This window comes from Triticum dicoccoides, chromosome 3A (assembly GCF_002162155.2).
Source record: "Triticum dicoccoides isolate Atlit2015 ecotype Zavitan chromosome 3A, WEW_v2.0, whole genome shotgun sequence".
Taxonomy (NCBI): Eukaryota; Viridiplantae; Streptophyta; class Magnoliopsida; order Poales; family Poaceae; genus Triticum; species Triticum dicoccoides.
In genome coordinates, this window is record NC_041384.1 from 61,228,308 (window position 1) to 61,248,878 (window position 20,571).

The 20,571-nt window shown below is 44.6% G+C and overlaps 3 protein-coding genes across 3 annotated transcripts; 2 read left to right on the plus strand and 1 right to left on the minus strand.

The window, feature by feature from the left end:
• Nucleotides 1–230: 230 nt before the first annotated feature.
• On the plus strand, nucleotides 231–3,678 carry LOC119267128 (UDP-xylose transporter 3-like). Its single transcript, XM_037548455.1, has 8 exons — nucleotides 231–422; nucleotides 523–732; nucleotides 1,258–1,442; nucleotides 1,720–1,787; nucleotides 1,870–2,002; nucleotides 2,336–2,497; nucleotides 2,585–2,854; nucleotides 3,115–3,678. Exons 2-8 carry the CDS (start codon nucleotides 609–611, stop codon nucleotides 3,238–3,240), a joined length of 1,068 nt encoding a protein of 355 aa, XP_037404352.1. The 5' UTR covers nucleotides 231–422; nucleotides 523–608; the 3' UTR covers nucleotides 3,241–3,678.
• A 2,940-nt stretch (nucleotides 3,679–6,618) lies between these two features.
• On the plus strand, nucleotides 6,619–10,733 carry LOC119267127 (mini-chromosome maintenance complex-binding protein-like). The gene is made up of 14 exons (XM_037548454.1): nucleotides 6,619–6,895; nucleotides 7,300–7,413; nucleotides 7,500–7,607; nucleotides 7,715–7,840; nucleotides 7,934–7,981; nucleotides 8,269–8,388; nucleotides 8,494–8,652; nucleotides 8,761–8,835; nucleotides 8,961–9,074; nucleotides 9,171–9,373; nucleotides 9,490–9,625; nucleotides 9,952–10,176; nucleotides 10,274–10,341; nucleotides 10,432–10,733. Exons 1-14 carry the CDS (start codon nucleotides 6,716–6,718, stop codon nucleotides 10,544–10,546), a joined length of 1,791 nt encoding a protein of 596 aa, XP_037404351.1. The 5' UTR covers nucleotides 6,619–6,715; the 3' UTR covers nucleotides 10,547–10,733.
• A 265-nt stretch (nucleotides 10,734–10,998) lies between these two features.
• On the minus strand, nucleotides 10,999–14,457 carry LOC119267129 (proactivator polypeptide-like 1). Its single transcript, XM_037548456.1, has 6 exons — nucleotides 14,302–14,457; nucleotides 13,789–13,923; nucleotides 12,310–12,494; nucleotides 12,033–12,230; nucleotides 11,868–11,927; nucleotides 10,999–11,461 (listed from the first exon to the last, which is right to left on the minus strand). Exons 2-6 carry the CDS (start codon nucleotides 13,919–13,921, stop codon nucleotides 11,321–11,323), a joined length of 717 nt encoding a protein of 238 aa, XP_037404353.1. The 5' UTR covers nucleotides 13,922–13,923; nucleotides 14,302–14,457; the 3' UTR covers nucleotides 10,999–11,320.
• Nucleotides 14,458–20,571: the final 6,114 nt, after the last annotated feature.

Genomic DNA, 20,571 nt, shown 5'->3' on the forward strand with positions numbered 1-20,571 from the left:
ACCAAACGCCAACTATCACAAAATCCCTCTCATTCACACACGTGGCCACCCGCACCTACTGCGTACTACTACTACTACTAATCAAACACGTCCCTGGAGCAAATCGCCAGCCACCCCCTGCGGTGTCTGATATTCACGCTCAGGTCCCTGGCCAGCGCCCACCACCAAACCCGGAACCACCGGGCGGAAATGTCACGTTTTTATATAAAAGCCCCTGTCTCCGTCTCCGGTTAGCAGGAGAGAGAGAGGGAGAGGACGGGTGGAGGCCAAGAACGCAGCACGATTGCACAGCACCAGCTGCCGACCGACCGCGGGCGGAGCTGACCCCCCGACCCGATCAGATCCCTCGCCGCTCGCCCCCTCAGATCTCCCCGCGCGCGCCCCTCCCAGATCCAGCTCCGAGCGCTTGGATTTCTGAAGAGGTTGGTGGTGCTGCCGCCCGGTTGCTTTGACCGGCCGGCGGGAAGCCCGTCCCTTGCCGCGGCTGCTCGATCGGAATGTGATCTTCTTCCTGTTGCGCAGGTCCTGCCGGCGGCGTGGTTCGGTGGGAAGCTCGTCGGCTGCTGCTTCTTGCTTCCCGCGCTCTGTAGCCAAGGCGGCCGGCGGAGATGGGGCTGGCGGGGGAGAAGTTCCAGCTGGGGACGGTGGGGGCGCTCAGCCTCTCCGTCGTCTCCTCGGTCTCCATTGTCATCTGCAACAAGGCGCTCATGAGCGCCCTCGGCTTCATCTTCGGTATGAGATCCAATCTCGCCTCTCGCTCTCCAGATGTGCCCCGCTCCTTGTCCTCGCTGGCGCTTCGCCTCCCTGGATGCCTGCGCTCCATGCTTCGCCCGCGTAGTGCTCGTAGACGTGCGATGTCCAGATTCGGTTAGGGTCGTGGGCAGTGGCCAGTGGCCAGTGGAAATCTTGGGCCTGTGAGAATTTTGTCTACTGCGAACTGCAAAATCAGTTACCTTTTTTTGTCTCGATGAGGGGAATCGCCGTCGGTGGAGTTCCTCGAGCATCCGTGGGTTGGCACATCATGACTAGAACAAAATAAATTTGTCCTGTGCTCAACTTGAATGAATTACAGCTACTGATGCTTAGGGTGACTTGCTGGAATGAATATGTCTAGGAGAAGGGAGCTAGAGTGAGCTTACATCCTGCCAAACAATATGTTGAGAAGAAAAGAGTAGTGGTTCATCTAAACATATTAGTAAAACAAAAAGCAGGTAGGTTACCCCGAAGTTTTACTCAACCTTGTTCTTTATTGTGCAGCCACCACGTTGACAAGCTGGCATCTCCTGGTGACATTCTGTTCGCTTCATGTGGCATTATGCATGAAGCTCTTTGAGCACAAACCTTTTGACGCAAGGACCGTCATGGGGTTCGGAGTGCTCAACGGCATCTCGATTGGGCTTCTCAATCTGAGTCTGGGTTTCAACTCTGTTGGTTTCTATCAGGTAAGCGTTGTTCCTTGCTTCCACTGTGCCAGAACTTTTCAAGATTTCATAGTCGATTCAGTTCCTTATCTAGAATGGCAATAGTTGCTTTGGATGGGACGTTGGGTGTGCATAAAATTAGTGTGACTTTAACGCATGCAGTAGTGTCCCTACTATATTCGCATGGCAAACGACATCTTAGGAGAAGGGTTTCAGTTAAGTTATTACATGTCGCGTGAGTGCGTTGTCCGACCTTACACTGCAACAAGCTCATGCTAAAAATGCTCTTTATTTCCAGATGACAAAGCTGGCCATTATTCCCTGCACTGTTATATTGGAGACTCTTTTCTTCAGGAAGAAGTTCAGGTTGCTATTTTGATACACCATGTCCACTGTTATATTGGAGTACTAATTATCATCTGACTGATTTTCTATCTTTACTGTGCAGTCGTTACATCCAGCTGTCCCTTAGTGTGCTCCTTTTTGGTGTTGGAGTTGCAACTGTGACTGATCTGCAGCTCAATGCTATGGGATCTGTGCTGTCTCTACTGGCCATCGTCACAACCTGTATTGCTCAAATTGTATCCTTTCGACAATAGTTGTTTTCTTCTACCGTAAAACTTTCTGTGCTTGCCAAATCATCTGCATATATTAAATGTTGCATGTAACTAGCTGCACATCATGTAGTTTGTCAGTATTAGCTAATGAAATAATGAATAGAAGTGACTCCCTACAGCTACTTTGTTTTCTTGACAGCCACTTTGTTTCTACTTTCCTTCTGAACTTACAATAGGTACTGTAGATTTTCTATCCTACTCGGAATATACCTCTTGGTTACAATGCTGAAAAAACTTCACGATTGAGTATTATGTTTGCTTTATGGTGTGCGATTTGAGTCCTTAACCAGCCATCAGATGACCAATACAATTCAAAAGAAGTTCAAAGTATCTTCAACTCAGCTGCTGTACCAATCATGCCCATACCAAGCATTGACCCTGTTCATTGTTGGTCCATTCCTCGATGGATTTCTGACTAACAAAAATGTCTTTGCTTTTGCATACACACCTCAAGTTCTGGTAAGTATTGAACTAGGCTGTGAAAGCTTACCTTGATTTTTGACACGGCTTCATGTGATTCATAGTTTGTTCTTATCATTTCTGCAGTTCTTCATCGTGCTGTCGTGTCTGATATCAGTCTCGGTGAACTTCAGCACTTTCCTTGTGATTGGGAAGACATCTCCCGTAACTTACCAAGTCCTTGGCCATCTAAAGACATGCTTGGTTCTTGCCTTCGGCTATGTCTTGCTGCACGATCCGTTTAGCTGGAGAAATATACTTGGAATCCTGATTGCAGTGGTTGGGATGGGACTATATTCATACTTCTGCACCCGTGAAGCTCCAAAGCCCACTGAAGCCTCTCCACAAGTCACTCAGGTACATTCCCTGGGTATTTTCATTGTGCTTTGAGCTCTTGCTATTTTCTGTATTTTGGAATCCTGATCTGCTGAGCGACGTGATTAAGGAGTAAGCATAATTCACCTAGCATGAGTTTCACTGGGTAGTCCACTTTATAAGCCCTATCAATTATTTTTGATGTGCTTCATATGTAGCTGGATGGTGGTTCTCAGCCCCTCTTACCTCGGTTACTGCTACAATTTTCTTGTTATTTACCTCGCATGTCATCTGCATGGCAGGTGAAGGAAGGCGAATCAGACCCTTTGATCGCAGACTCCTTGAACGCCGCCGAGAATGGAGCTGCTGCAACCACCGACGAGCCTCTGAAGGTCCCCATGTGGAGCTCCAAGTACGCGCGGGCATGAACGCTGCTGCTCCGACCTCTGAAGGTGCCCATGTGGAGCTCCAAGCGCTCGCGGGCATGAACGCCGCTTCGGACCTTGGTTCATGGTATTATATACATAATTATTCAGTTTAGTAGGCAGATAGTAGGGCTGGAAGGAAGCCAGGCCAGCCCTGAGTGTAATGAACGTTCCTTTTTCCATTTTTGGGCCTTTTTTCTTTCCCCCCCTTTTTTTGCTTCTGTTTTGGCTTACGATGCCTGTGGTGCTGTTGTAAAAGTGAATCTCACCCCAAATGACTCCAAATGGCAGATCTACCTTTGTTGAAGCTAAGATACAAAATTTCAATTGCTGGGAAGGGGATCTCTTGTAGTATTATTTTTCGCATGTTCAGCTTCGGATCCGCGGTTGTAACTTTGGTCGCAAGACATAAATATCAACACGTAGTTTACATTCTTTTTTTGTACAAGTGTTCAGTGAATGGTCTGTGGTGATCTTTTGAGCTTTCAGTTTGTGATATAAGATGCATTTCTCTCTCTCTCTTGGGTCCCATATGCCAGTTGCTGAAGACAAGACTTCTTTAGGCTAGTCATTGTTGAAGAAATGTTTTTTTTTTGAACAACAAAAGGCGCACGAAGCGCCAAACTTTCCATTCAGCTCAGCTCAATAGCATCGTACAACATGAATTACAAAGCCCTCAAACTCGAAATTAGAGTTAGAGAGGAGAGAAACTACAGGGCAAGCCATGTTCTTGTGAGCCGAAGCAAAACAACATATGTCAGGTTCTACATTTGATGTAAGAACCTGATGAGCGACGTTGTGAGCAATTCCATTAATTTCCCTGGAAATATGGAACACTCTAGGTTGAAGGTCTGAAGAGTAGCAGAAGAAATCAGCTAAAACTTTTCTGATAGTCCAAGGGGTAGCAGTTTCAGTAATCTTTCTACTAGCCGCAAATGAAGCCAAAGAGAGATAGTCTGTGAGGAAGGTCGGCTGGCTGATGTTGAGACATTTAGCTACTTTTGCAGCCAAGAGAAGAGCAAACGCTTCAGCCTGCAGAGGAGTACTTGTAATTGAGGTGGAAGCTTGAATCTGCACGCTGACTTCCTTCTGATCGTGCGGCAAAGAAATGTAGATACCAACTCCAGTGGCTGCTGTTCCCTGCAATAAACCTGGAATTTTTTTGCACTTAAAAGATGCATCAGTATATACTTTCGGTCCCGTGATAAGAAGATCTAATTTAAGCGTTTGTCCCTGCAAGGGAAGTTGATTAATATGGGTTAAGATACAACTGGAGTTTTGAGGCTGATGGTGTGAAGAACTGTTAAGCAGATCACAGAAATCATTAGATAGAGAAGTAGCAGCAATATTAACTTGGTGAGGGGTAGCTTTCTTTCTATTAAAAAGATAATCATTCCTCGCTTTCCAAAGACACCACATAAAATTTAGAATGTTGACAACAGAAGCATGCGGATGGTTCATATTAAGTAAAGCAAGAATAATACTGTGGATATTGGTATAGATCTGAACTAAAGCATCTGTTCTGATGAACCAAGGATGAGAAAACCAAGCAGCTCTAGCGAAGTCACAAAGAAAAAACATGTGAACCTCATCCTCTTGCTGACCACATCTGCAACAATATTGAGAAATATGTACGGAAAAGCGCCCAACCCTCAAACCTGTGGGAAGAGCTTTCCGAAGGAGTCTCCAAGCGAAAGTTTGAACTCTGGGGATCATCAACTTTTGCTTCCAAATCAACTTGAGAAGATTTTTCATCTGCAAAGAAACTTGGGAAGGAGTATTTCTTGGATTGGCATGAATATCCTGCAAACACAATTTATAAGTGGACTTGGAAGAACAAGTACCATTAAGAGTTAGATCCCAACATAATATATCCGGGCAATCTTGGTGAATAATGTCAGTTTGAACGATAACAGAGGCTAGAGGCTGTTGAAAGAGAGAGTTAATGAGGTCATTGTTCCAGACTTTCTGACCCGGTATCCAAAGGTCCTTAACAAGAGAAGGATATATGTATCCTGAAGGCTGAATAATAAGATTGTCATGAACAGAAGCCCAAAGGGAACACCAAGGGGTACTCCAAAGAGAGATATTCCCTTGCGTGAGTTGGTAAAAAGAGTGATCTTTCAGTTTAGGCAACATTTTTAAAATGGATGACCAGAAAGCAAATTTTGGAGTAGTAGAAATAGCAGTCCAAATAGAGGCATCATGGAAGTATTTAGATTTGAGCACAAGATGAAGGTGGGAGGAAGGGTCTTTAGCAAGCCTCCAAGCAGCTGCAAGAAGTAAGCCCTCATTAATTGCTTGCAAGTTCCTAATGTCAAGACCACCTTCCTGTTTGGAATTGCAAATGTCCTTCCAAGCCCTAAGACAAAGGCTCTTGTTAGAATTATTCTCTCTGATTCCTGTCCACCAAAAGTTCCTTATAATAGCAGTGAGTTTGGCTATAAACTTTTTGGTAAACAAAATATTAGACATGTAGTACACAGGAATAGCAGAGAACACAAACCTAATGAGCTCAAGCCTAGCAGCATGAGAGAGCATATTAGCTTTGTAAGCAGGCAATTTATTCAGAAATTTATCAATAACAAAGTTGTAAGCAGCAGTTCTATTTTTAGCAGGAAGAATAAGCGGATGACCAAGGTGGGTGAAATTGTTATCCATGATAGAAACATGAAAAACTTGCTTAATCTCTTGAATAGTGGTTTGACTAACATGAGTACTAAAAAGAATAGCAGATTTGGCCCAATTTGGTGTTTGACCTGAAATATAACAAAAGTGATGGATGAGTTGAAGAAATGTCATGCCATCTTTTGTATCAAATTGATACGCACAAACTTTGCGAGCCAATTTTGTTTGATCATGATGCCTGACATAAAATAATAAAATTGATTATGCTTCTTATCCTGCGATAATAGATGGTGGGAAGCTTTCTTTCTCATTATCTAAAACAAAACAAATATGTTCTTTTCAAGAGAATCCAAGACAAATGTTAACTATGCTACTGACATCTTGTTTCTTTTCTCTCACAAAACCGAAACGTAAGTTTTTTTGAGGGGTAACAAAAATGTTAGTGTTTTTTTTTTGAGGGGGTAACCGAAATGTTAGTTTTTTTTAGGGGGTAACAGAAATGTTAGTAGTAAAAAGAACTTGTACATGAACCAGATGGGCCTCTGGGCCTTGTTGGCATGTTGCATTTCCTCCATTTCGCTCGCAGTCCTGATGCAGGCACATCACTTGTACCACGGCAAAATTGGGCCTGGGTCGGCCCAGTACACGCACCCAGCCCACAGAAAATGGCGGGAACGGAGGGAGAAACGGCGGGAAGCACCGCCGCCAGTGGCGCGAAACCCTGACAACTTATAACCCCTCCCGCTTCCCTCCCCGCCGCACCACCTCCCCGCCATTGCTCCTAGTCTCCCGGTCTCCCAACTCCCCAAGAAGAGCGAGCGAGATCCACCGCCGGAGAAAGGCAGAGAGGATGGTGGGCCCGCAGTACGACCTCGTCGGCAACCCCCTGGGCGCGGTGCGCGCCACCTTCGAGAGGGCGGCGGCGGCGGAGTCCGGGGGCCGCGACCCGGTGGCGGCGTTCCGGTCCAAGGACTGGGGCGCCAGCGAGGTGTTCCGCTCCTTCCTCTTCGAGCAGGGCGGCCTCGACAAGGTATCGACCCCTCGTCGTCTCTGTTCTTGGCTTTATTTCCCTGTCGTGTGCACGAGATTAGGTTATCCACTCGCGATCTGGTTGGCGTCTGCCAGTTTCCCATGTATCAGGCTATCATGTTACAGATTAATCGGCCTCATCCTAGATAAATAAATCATCAAAATTTGATAATCTTATGTACACAGTCCGTGCTCCGCACTGTAAAAAGGGGGTAATGATTGGTATCAAAATGAATAGAAGGAGTAGAAGAATGCTCGAGAGCAAATGCGTTTGCGGATTTATGGTGGGGGAAAGGGATTTATTTTTGTATGTATTAGTAGACCCTACTGCACTGTTAGCAGATTTCAAAATTGTCTTTCACCAGGTGAAATGGGATTTCTTACACTGTGTGTTGCCCTTTCCAGGTTCCATTGTTGGATGCATCGAATCTCGGATTGATCAAACCCAACACCCTCGTCCGGTTCCGGGGGATGGTTCAGGACATGCTCGGGAACGAGTTCTATGCCGGGGCTTTCAAGGTACCCACATGACTCTGCTGACATTCTGCCGTCAAGCTTTGGCTACTGCTTCTTTTGCATGCCTGTATAAAACATTGTTTGTGAAGGATGGGTCTACCTGGAGGACGAACAAGTTCACAGATTTCTCACCGTTCGCGATGCCGCACCCGTGTGACTCGCATCTCTGGGAGCGCCATCTCTTCCATTGTGTGCCTGTATGTTACTACTTCCCTGCGCACTTGTTTTCATTTTATCAATTTTAGAGTTCATTGTGTGATTGGCTGGTGGAATCCATCTTGACTGTGTGATTGGCTTCTTTCAGGTGCCTGGGCAGAATTCGTGGACACTGGACTCTTCCCCTGGGCCTGACTTGCGCCAAATGGCAAACTGCTTGTCACCTGAACAAAGGGAGAAAAGGAAGAGGGATGGAGATGATGATGCCATGGATGTAAGCTCTTGTCATGTTGTTACAGTAATGCATTCTATTAACAATTTCTGTGTCCAGTAACTACCATTGGCACTAATGCATTGCTTGCTACAGGTTTTGGAAAATGGAAATGGCGAGAGTTCTTCATGCAGCAAGAAACCAGTAAGAACCGAACTTAGTTTTCTACAAGCAACTTCATGCTTGAGCTTTGTTATTTCCCCATATGATAATTTACCGTGTATCTGTTTCTGGTTTGAAGTTCATCTAGCATTTGATAGCCTAAATTACTTGTCCGGATATAGATTAGCATAATCATAAAATAGAATAAGGAACCATATCAATTGAATAGTAACATGTTTTAGTTAATTATGCTCCATTTCATGCTAATCTGAAGTCATATAGAATGAAGGGTTTGGTTATCTGACATAAAGTGCATTTGTTTTTCTCAGAAGGAAGATGACGTCCAGATCCCATCTAGTTCAGCAGAAATGCCAGCAAGTGAAAACGTGCCACAGATGAATGGGAATGATCATCATATTCCTGGAAGCTCCTTTTCATGTCTAGTGAAGGTGGGGCACCTGAACTTTTTTGTATGAAATGTACATTAGCTAATTTATTTGCCGTGCTTCCTGTTCTCGCAAGTCCTATTGCTTACAGACTTTCATGCACTGCAGATCTATGATATGCCTGAAAGTCAAGTGAAACTAAACGATGTTGCTGAGTTCATAGGGGTATACACATTTGACCCAGAACTTGCTGCTCCCAATGATAATTCGGATGATATAATGTTTGATCTCATAGAAGATGTAACAGCTCAGTTGCCTCCCAGCAAGGTATGCCTATTATAGGGTGCATAGTGCTTGATTTCATGCGTGACACAGAAACTTGAATTTCTATGCATATTTTAATATTTGCCCTGACCTCTAAAACTGTTTGCATAGGTGCCCCGTCTTCACTGTTTGGTGTGGCGAAAGTTATCATCTGTTGATTTTCTAGCAAAGTGTCCTGCTGTTGAGGTGAATTTATAACTTTGAACTCAGAAATGGACTTGCTGGTTTTACCATGTAATTCATTTCCTCGTGCTAATATACACATCTCTTGACCATTGCTTTATTGACATATTTTTGTTTTGATTATGCAGCCTTCACCAAGTCTCCTAAAAGGCATCCGGCAATCTTTGGTCTCACATCTCACTCTGGTATTAGGGAAAGATGACCTGGCAGCTAACTGTTTACTGCTGCATCTTCTATCCAGAGTATGTCTTATCGCACATTGCTTTCTTTTCATGCTTTTTGCCAGATATTTTGTATGTTGGTTTAATGATTTCATTGCCTTTTCAATATCTCTACAGCTACGAACTAGGGTGGATGTGGTCACTGTTGGCAGGCTCTCCTTGAATTTCACTGGATTTAACAGAGAAAGTGTTTCCATTTTTGGAAAACAGCTAAATGCTTTGATCCAGGGACTAATGCCGTATTCACAAGCTATTCCTCTGTCAATTGAGTATCTCAACACAGCCACACTTCAACCTAGAAAGGACAACAAGTCAGGAAGGTAAGTCCTGTTCAGTTTCCCTTTGTTTGTCCAATCAAATTCCATAAGTATGTTAATAACTCCTTGCCTTTATTGGGAGCTAACCTATAAACTGCTCTTCATAAAATTTGGTGTAGGTTGGTTACAGGAGTTCTGCAGCTACCTCAAGGCTCTCACTTGACATTTGATGAAACTCTCTTGCAATCTGGATCTTTGGCATCTAAAGGTGTTGAGAATACGGTGCTGCTTAAGAACTTGATGGAGTCACAGATGGTAATAATTCTCTCTGAATTTGTCTTTAAGACATCATACATATAAGAATGTATTGCATTATATTTCTTTAAGATTCTATGCTCATCCCATTAGAGTGGTGTGTAAGTCTTTTGTCAGCATACATGTCAGTATCAACCATTTTAGGTCAGTGACTACATGATCCAAAAGTGAATGAAAATTTGAATCAAAATTCACAAGCACTTAGGTGTAACCAACTGTGCACATCTAAAGTTAATTAGTGATGGCATGATACTTCAAGCATGAACCTCCAAATTATCATTGCTGGGTAATTTTTCATTTACAATTTTTGTCTGTTGTACTTACAGGTTGAGTATGATTTTGAGTACTACAAGCTGGAGATGGCGACCGATGTGCAGCTACTTACTCTTTCTGAGGGAAAATCAAACATCCTGCCTTCAGACTTGGTAGTGCCTTTTCGTCCATCCACTGTTTCTGCGGTGAATGCAACTTCTGAGGAGCTTGAGAGCTGGAGGTGGTACTTGGCCACAGTGAGGTCTCTCCCTCAGTCTTCTGAACCTGAGATTTACCAGGTAACTATCCCTCACTCCACTTATTTAGCAGATTCAGAATTTCAGATTATGTTTAAACATGTACTGAGTTTGCTCAATGTTTGCATCTTAACTGTAGACGATCCAAGATGAAATGGTCAGTGCCATGCGCAACGACAGGAGCTTGGGTTGCACTGAACTTAGCAGGTAATCTTGGGCGTCTAACATGTTGCGTTTGCGATAACATGGTAGTTTATGAACCTCCATCCGACTAACTTTTTTTGCGCTGATGTGCAGATGGCTGACAATGGCTCAGATAACAGCCTCAAGCTTTGGTGAGAAGAGCCTTTCCCTGGAGCACTGGCAGATGGTGAAGGAGCTTGAGAGGCTCAGAAAGGAGAGGATGCAATGAGAAGACAGTGTCATAAGCACATGGATGTGTGAAACTCTAGTTGTAGTAATGGCTTGCTGTGATGTGTATATTTCCTTCTACTAGGGTCTAAATCATCAAGACTTGGATCTGCACCATTGTTTGTGATCCTTCCTGTGAGTGTCATTTGACAACTCAATTATCAAGTTAAGCCTGTGTTTTTGTGAAATGTTCTCTGGTAGCTACATTCTGTCTGGCCTTGAATGGACAACTAAATCTAACATTCGGTAGTTACTCCCAACTCTGGAGAATTAAGGGCAGCTGGTGCTATTCTGCCCTTGAATGGATTATTAAATCTAACACTTTCAGTTTCTTCAGTTCACTTCTAACTCTGGAGAATTTAATGTGAATTGAAATGTGTATTTCTGGAACCAAGTATGTTAACAACCCAATCTCATCAATCTTTTCATATCAAAATCCAGGATTACCTTCCCAATAAAAATTGCTTCACTTGCTAATGCCAAAGCAAGACATGAACACTGAATAATAGTACCATCATGACTGGATATATAGCCAGTAGATACAATGTGATGTAACTTTTCACAATTGCGCAGTATGCTGCTCTGAGACGATTATGTGCTGAGCAAATGAATGATAGTACAGCTGCTGGCTTGTTGCATAAACTTCAGAGAGCAGAGCTCAAATTGTACAAACCCTCGCACAACCAAGTTTCATAGCTTGGCAGTGCTTGAGCAAAATACAGGAGGAACATTTACAGGCTTCTTTGCCCCTGTATGATTCCTACATATTTGTTCTTCACAAAGCGGCGGAGAGAGGAATGGTTGCTTGCATGCCTGTTTTACAGGCATGTGTCGCAAAGCAGATGTCCGTCGTCTCAAGGAACTCCTGGGTCTTCAGCAGAATCAGTGGGATGTAGTCAAGGACAAGCCTCTTGCACTGAGAGATAAAAAGAAAAGCAGATTCGTGAGCAGAACAAAACTAGATACCGTTTTTTTAACAAGAAACTAGATACCTTGCAAAGCGTCAAAAACGCCAAAAGGTTTATGCGTACCATTCAGTTGTTACAAAGTTAGCCAATTACACAAATAGTTAGCAACATCTAAAGTTCTAATGATCCTGAACTGGTATATACTGTATATTACTGGAGCTGGTGTATTGGAGAAAAGCACTGTAGTATTGAACAGCTAACTTTCAGAAGCATTAGAACAGGTCAGGGTTTCCCAGTTATTTCTGTTGTACAAAAGACCATGAGAACTAGGTGATCCTGTGATATGCTATCATTTAACTGCAGGCAGATTCGTCTGTGTTCCGGTAACTACGACTGTTTCCGAACTTAACTCACCTGCGGTTCATAGTTCTTCGCCTTGCTGCATGTTTTGAAAAGAAGCCCGACTATCTCCAGCTGCAAAAAATCGCGACATGCACAAGAAAGCATTAGCCATGTGCAAAGTACAAGCCAACCATTGCACAGAAGATCGGTAAATGCGATTGAGAACATGACAGTTACCTTGGTGTTGGGATCCTTAAGCATCATAAGAACTTCAACAAGAACATGATGGCATAGACCACAGGCATCCCCTCGTGTGGACGACAGAGTCGCCGCCCCCTTTGGGCACAGGTGCGCCGACTCACAGAGCTCTTCAGGTTTAACCACAGAAACCTCCAAGAAGAAAGCGGGAATGTAGTAGTCGACCAGCGTGATGCACTGCGAGAAGATGAAAGCCAATCAGTTTACTGAGATTACAATTATGCTATGCATGGCAGGCATTGCCATTTAGCCATACCTGCTGTCTTAGAGGACCCAGGCTTGCACACGTGTGGTGGAGGACACTGAGAATCTCGGTTTGGGTTTCGTTTTGTCGCAGGTAGACCAGAGCTTCGGTTGAGTATTGCTCACATAGTACACACAGCTTTCCGTTTGCCGAAGTTAATCCTGACCCTCTGCTTGCAGGAGGGAAGTTTTCCTGGGCTGAAATGGATACAGCAAAGCAGTTTGATCATAACTCATAAGCTCAGCACTCAACGCTGTGGAACTTGAGTTTTTACAAGGAGAGGGGTGTTTAGCTGAAGATGTGGTCAGCATAATTTGTCACAGCAGGATCACAGTTATCTTTATGAGTAGCTATAAGTGAGAGTTCAGACTTACAGGATTAGTAAATGGAAGCAGAATTTACATGCCCTAATTGTGACTACTTCCAGCTAAATATATCTAACAGGCAGCAAGTAAAGCAATTCTTAGTTTCTTACAATACAGGCATCAGCAACATGATTCATACTATTATGTGTCTTTGCAACTTAGATCAAAGCAGAAAAGTAGATGCAGGATTATTTATGGACAGTCTTCTGGTAAGTAGATGTAGGATTATTTAAGGACAGTCTTCTGGTCAAAAATAAAAGGACAGTCTTCTGGTAAGTAGATGCAGGATCATTTATGGACAGTCTTCTGGTCAAAAATAAAAAGACAGTCTTCTGGTAAGTAGATGCAGGATTATTTATGGAAAGTCTTCTGGTAAGTAGATAAAGGATTATTTAAGGACAGTCTTCTGGTCAGTAGATGCAGGATTATTTAGGGACAGTCTTCTGGTCAAAAATAAAAAGACAGTCGTCTGGTCAAAAATTAAGTTGCAGTTCTTATCATAAGGCGAACACTCAAAAACAGGTGGAACTTCAATTTTTGCAAGTAGAGGGTTGTTTAGCTGAAGATGTGGTGAGCATAATTTATCACATCTGGATCTGAGTTTTCTTTATGAGAAGAGAAACCATAAGTGATAATTCGGACTTTCAGAATCAGTGAATGGAAGCAGAATAACATGCCATAATTGTGACTACTGCTAAACTAAAGATATCTGATAAGCAGCAAGTACGCAATTCATAGTTTGTACAACACAGGCATCAACAACACAATTCATACTTGTATGTGTCTGTGCAACCCAGATGAAGTAGAAAAATAGACGCAGAATTATTTCTGGAATCAGCACAAAACCAAATTGAAAGATAGTACTCCATTAGTATTTTGGTCAAAAATTAAGTGGCAGTTCTTCATACATACAGTATATTATACAGTAGCAAGCATCACATGTTTCAGATGGTTTTCTAGCAAGTATTTTCCAGAAAAGTGGATTGGTGGCACACAACTGCTGCATTCGGTCGACCTACCTAACATTATCAGCATGGATACCATTGAGACATGAACAGAAACTCCTGCATATCAAACAAGAACAACCAATACGAGCATTCAATCTTGCAATGAATCCACAGCTTACTCAGTATGCAGGCATATCGATCTGCGCTCCTCATATATGCATCTCTGCTCTCTGCGAGCGCGGCCGAAAAGGCCAGCACGAGTAGCACAAACGCAAGCCTCCTCGACGTCCTCGTCGAGCTCGCCACCGCCATGCCTGCTCACAAGTTTGCCGGACAGTTAATTTGGGGACCCAGAGCACAAAACAGGGAGATGTCCCAACAGCTATGAAGGTGTGCATCAGAATTCAGAAGGCTAGAATGCACGGAAAATCCCTCTTGCTAACCCCAATTCCTAGAAAGTCAATGAGCACCAGATTCAGCAAGACTCGTTCTTGTGGCACCGCCAGAACAATCTTCCGTCCCCACGCCAGAACAAGGCCCGACGAGATCCAAAAACGTGCAGCGGATGCTGCTCGAATCGAGCGTCGCTCGGTAGATGCAGGATGAACATGGGGGGTCCAACCCAACCGGGCAGGGCGGAGCAAATCAGCTAGTAGTAGATATTCTCTCAGGGGAATCGCGGAGCAGCTCACCTGGTTGACTCGCTCTGCGGCCGCTCCCCTCTGCGGCTGATTTGCTCTTGGAACGGGGGAGGGCAGCTCGGGGAGTAAAAGCTCCAAGAGGTTAGCTCAGGCCCTGACTCCCGAGGATGGATGGATGGAAGCGGCGAAGAAGAAGACAACCTTTTCTTATACAAGGTAAGCGGTAAAAAGACTGAACTGAACTGAACTGAACTGAACTGTGTGACCCGTGTGAAGTGCACCCACGGTTCATTAATCATCTGTCATAGCTTTTTTTGGAACTTTGCATATAAAGTGAGATTACATAAATTTTGAAATACATTCATATTATGTATTTAATATTTTTATGACATAACTATTAGTAAAAGAAAATCTTATCCCGAAGAATGGATATTAATGCAAATATAGCAGTTGCAGCCTAATTAAAATAATATTTCGTTAAAATTTAATGGTGTTATACGCTTTAATGTCGAAAAAGACATTTAGCAGGGTAAATTCGCTCGATTTCTTTGTACTTCACATACACGTCAAACTGTTTCATCAATGGATCTTAAAGTTTGGTTGATATTAATTTAACTTTATCTTAACCAGTTTTTTTTCTGTTTTTTAATTAGACTTCTACTGTTTGTCTTTCTTTAAAACAACTATTTTGTCAGGAGCATCTTTTCTATGTATTTTTAAAATAATAATAAAGTTAAAATTTCTAGTAAATTAAGTTATGTATGCTAATGATTGGTTTTGGTTCATAAATATGACATATACATATGTCTTTCAAAAGATAAGATATTTACGACATCTTAGATTAATTATTAGGAAAATGTATAGTACGCATTCGCTTTTAATTGTCACACCTAACAAATCCTGTCTAGTACACCACATCTTGAATGGAGATGTATGAGTCAACCATTCCTTTGTCCGAGCACTTAAATGTGTATGAGATTAAAGTCCAAATCATAAGCCAGCCAATTATTTGTATGTGATATTAATTTGATATGTAATTTTTGTACGTGATATTGAGAAAATCTTTAAGTTAATCAAAAGAACCATGCAGATTATTTTCTAGATCTTACGCCGTTTTGGGCCAATTTGAAATTTGGACACTACAATCTCGTTCCCACTGTGATTAGCTGAAATTAAATACTTTTATTAAACACCATCTTCAGATATGTTCTCGTCTTTTTTTAATATCAGTACAGACACAAGCGCTCATATACATATGCATACACTCACCCCTATGAAAGCGTACACGCATACCCTATTCCTATGAGCACATCTGAAATAAATCCAGAAATAAATGCGAGCACCTGGATTTGAACCCTAATGGGCTGGGGATACCACAGTCCCTCTAATCATCCAACCACATGTTGGCTCGTCTCTACTCATAAAGGGGGACTTAGAGCATCTCTAGCGGACCCTTGATACGTCTCCAACATATCTATAATTTTTGATTGTTCCATGTTAGAGCAACTCTAGCAGATCCGCCAAAACCACGACCCGCATAAGTGTTTTACGGGCTGAGGAAAACGGATTATAAGGGTCGATTTTAGTTGCGGCCGAACAGAACCCGTAAAAAAGAATATTATCTAAATATATCATCTTCTTCCTCACGCCCTTCCCATCTCGACCTTCGTCCTCTCGGCCCGTGTGCGTCCTGCCTCCGCGACCATCTCCTCATGCTCGCCAGGGAGCGTGACCGGGCCGGGGCCAACAACAGTGCCGACTGCAGCAGCAGACGGCCGCAACACGCGGGCGGAGGCCAAGGCCGCCGGGGTAGCGCGGGCGGCGGCCGAACTCCTCCATTCGCTAGCTACACGCGCATCCATTGAGTTGCTAGCTAGCTGATCCATTCGAATTGATTCGGCTGGCTAGCTAGCTAGCGAGCTCCTCGTCGAGAGAACTGCAGGCCGGCGTGGCAGACGGCCGGCGGGCTCGGCGGACTACCGACAGGCGCGGCGGACGGGGCGGACGGCGGGCGGGCGCGGGAGTAAGGGCCGGCGTTGCGGCCGGGCGTGCACCGGCGGCCGGGACGGGCGGACGGGAGCAAGCCATGAAGTTTCTGCTGGTAGTTGGACTCCCGCCAACGGTCTTTCACGTATACAGGTCATCCTCGGGTCATCTCCGAAATCCTTATTTTCACGGGTTTGGCCGGGATGTTTGCGGTGCCCCTTAAATTTTTTTACGGGTTGGGTGGTTTACAGGTTCTATTCTGGTCGTTTTTTTGCCTAAAATTGTAAACTGGCAGTTATTTTGCAGTTTCGTGCATTTTGCGGGGCCTGCTAGAGTTGCTTTTATTATATTATCCATCTAGAATGTTTTATATGCATCTATGTGGTATTTTATATGATTTTTGGGACTAACCTATTAACCTAGAGCCCAGTGACAGTTTCTGTTTTTTCCTTGTTTTTGAGTTTTACAGAAAAGGAATACCAAAGGGAGTCCAATTGACGTGCCCATTTTTGATGATTTTTATGGACCAAAAGAAGCCCCCGAAGTAAAAGAGTTGGGTCAGAAGAGTCCCGGGCCGTCCACGAGGGTGGGGCGCGCCCTACCCCCCCGGGCGCCCCCTATCTCATGGACGACTCGGGGACCCCCTGACTTGTTCCCGACGTAAAAAATTCCTATAAATACAGAAACCTCCAGAAAATAACCTAGATCGGGAGTTACGCCGCCGCAAGCCTCCGTAGCCACCGAAAACCAATCTAAACTCGTTCCGGCACCCTGCCGGAGGGGGGGAATCTCTCTCCGGTGGCCATCTTCATCATCCCGGCGCTCTCCATGACGAGGAGGGAGTAGTTCACCCTCGGGGCTGAGGGTATGTACCAGTAGCTATGTGTTTGATCTCTCTCTCTCTCTCTCGTGTTCTTGATTCGGCACAATCTTGATGTATCGCGGGCTTTGCTATTATAGTTGGATCTTATGATGCTTCTCCCCCTCTACTCTCTTGTAATGAATTGAGTTTTCCCTTTGAAATTATCTTATCGGATTGAGTCTTTAAGGATTTGAGAACACTTGATGTATGTCTTGCATGTGCTTATCTGTGGTGACAATGGGATATTCACGTGATCCACTTGATATATGTTTTGGTGATCAACTTGCGAGTTCCGTGACCTCGTGAACTTATGCATAGGGGTTGGCACACGTTTTTGTCTTGACTCTTCGGTAGAAACTTTGGGGCACTATTTGAAGTTCTTTGTGTTGGTTGAATAGATGAATCTGAAATTGTGTGATGCATATCGTATAATCATACCCACGGATACTTGAGGTGACATTGGAGTATCTAGGTGACATTAGGGTTTTGGTTGATTTGTGTCTTAATGTGTTATTCTAGTATGAACTCTAGGATAGATTGAATGGAAAGAATAGCTTTATGTTATTTTATTACGGACTCTTGAATAGATCGATCAGAAATGATAACTTTGAGGTGGTTTCGTACTCTACAATAATCTCTTCATTTGTTCTCCGCTATTAGTGACTTTGGAGTGACATTTTTTTGCATGTTGAGAGATATTTATATGATCCAATTATGTTATTATTGTTGAGAGAACTTGCACTAGTGAAAGTATGAACCCTAGACCTTATTTCAATGCATTGCAATACCGTTTTCGCTCACTCTTATCATTAGTTACCTTACTGTTTTTATATTTTCAGATTACAAAAACCTATATCTACCATCCATATTGCACTTGTATCACCATCTCTTCGCCGAACTAGTGCACCTATACAATTTACCATTGTATTGGGTGTGTTGGGGACACAAGGGACTCTTTGCTATTTGGTTGCAGGGTTGTTTGAGAGAGACCATATTCATCCTACGCCTCCCACAGATTGATAAACCTTAGGTCATCCACTTGAGGGAAATTTGCTACTGTCCTACAAACCTATGCACTTGGAGACCCAACAACGTCTACAAGAAGAAGGTTGTGTAGTAGACAAACCCTTTAAAATCACAAATTGTAAAACTAGGATATGGGTCGAAAAAATATGCATTTTAAGGGTTCATTTTAGCTACGGCAGAACAGATACTGTAAAACAAACTGTAAAACTGGGATAAAGAGCTCCTTTCTCCAGTCCAGCCGTTGTCGCCCCTTCCCCCAGCCGGTCGCGCCGACCGCGCCAAACCCCGTCGGCCACGCCCCGTCGCCCGCCGGCCGTGCCCCATCGCCCGTTGACCGCGCCCTATCACCCGTCGCCCGTCGGTCGTGCCCCGTCCCTGTCGGTTGCGCCCCATCACCACGCCGGCCGCGCCCAGCCTCGTCGGCCATGCCCCGTCGCCTCCGCCGTCCGCGCCTTACTCTATTGCCAGCCGCGCCGGTCGAGCCGTGCCCCTTTGCCTGCCACGCCGGGAGGATTCCGGTGGCTAGGCTGAGGTCATGGGAGGCCGTGGCGATGTCGAGCTCGTCCAATTCGAACCAGCGGCGATTGATTGCGGCGTCTAATGGCCTTTTCCGGTGTACGGTGATAAATTCCGTCGAGTTTAGGGCGAATTTCGGCAAACTCCGCGACGGCGTGTTTGCTCCGACGAGGTTTGACCGGTATACGGGGGCTCCTAGATTCGGCCTTCCAACCTCCAAATATAAGGGTTCCGGGTGTGCACTTTCGGTGGCCCTTAAAAAATTTATGGGTTGGACCACTTTTACGGTTTGTGTTCCAGACACTTTTTTTGACCAAAACTATAAAACGCAAAAATTATAAGGGTTTGAACACTTATAAAGGGTCTGCTAGAGATGCTCTTAGGCTTTCGTTTCACATTTTTTTCTACCTCACCTCCCACCATCATCTATTTCGTCTGGGTTTTTTCGTCTCACCTCTACCTCCCTTTGTGCCGATTTTTCTCTCTCTCTCGCACTACCGATTCACCCGACCATCATTTCCTACGCAGTCGTTGTTCGTACTCTTTTAAGTTCAACATTTTGACATCATCTTGTAGTCACATATTTCACCTGTTAGTGCAACTTTTTGACATCATTTTCTCTTAAACGTGAAGTAGGTGCAAAACGACGATGAGGAGGGAGCACCAGTGGCGATCCAAACAATGTGAAGGCTTGAGCTCTGTGTGATATTCCTGACTTGCAGCTCTTCAAAGCTCGCACAAAAGTCTCCATGGCGACGGCTCACGAGCCCTTTTTTGGACTGATCGATGGATGGATGGAGCTGCTCCAATGGAGGTGGCGCCCTTGTTTCGCCTTGCTCGTCACAAACGGACCACTGTGGCGGATGCTCTCCACTATGGGAAATGGATGGTGGGCTTGCAGCGGCTGAACTCAGCTGACCAGGTTCGCTCCTTTGCCCTTCTTTGGCACAAGGTCCAGCAAGTTCAACTTAGCGGCACCACCGATGTGATTAGTTGGACCCTCGCTGCTAATGGGATGTACTCTGCCAAATCGGCATATAAGCAGCACTTCATCACGCGCCTCCCAATGCCTCGCCTGTTAAGCATATGGAAGACCTGAAGTGAATCAACAAAAAAATTCTTTATTTGGACTTTGCTTCAAAACAGACTTTGGACGGCTGATAGGCTGCTTAGAAGAGGATGGGATCATCAAGATGTTTGCTGTGCTTGCGATCAGATCATTGAATCGGCTTGTCATCTTACCTTGAGATGCTCCTTTGCCAAGACGGTTGTAACACCCCGGATGTAATTTATCATAATTATACTCCAACTCTTGCCATTTTTGGCTCTAAGTTATGATATTCCTCGTGGTTAGATTTTGTCTTCGTTTTGCATTTTGTTCATGTCATGCATCTCATATCATGTCATCATGTGCATCGTATTTGCATACATGTTCGTCTCATGTATCCGAGCATTTTCTCCGTTGTCCGTTTTGCAATCCGGCGCTCCTACGTCCTCTGGCGCCCCCTTTTGTCTCTTTTCGTGAGCGGGTGCTAACCGTTCTCGGAATGGACCGAGATTTGCCAAGCGGCCTTAGTACACCACCAGTAGACCGTCTGTCAAGTTTCATGTCATTTGGAGTCCGTTTGATACTCCAACGGTTAACCGGGGAACCGTAAAGGCCTCATGTGTGTTGCAGCCCAACACCCCTCCAAAGTGGCTCAAAACCCATCTAAACCCCCTCCATCCTCTCGGCCGTTCGATCACGATCACGTGGCCGAAAACCGCACTCCAATTGGACTCTCCTAACTCCCTCTACCTATATATTTGCACCTCCCCCGAAAATTCACGGTCAAAAACCCTACCCTAACCTCCCCCTCCGCGCCGGACACGTCCGGACGGCGCCGGACGCGTCCGCCGCCGCGCCCCAGCCACTCCAGAGCCGCCACGTG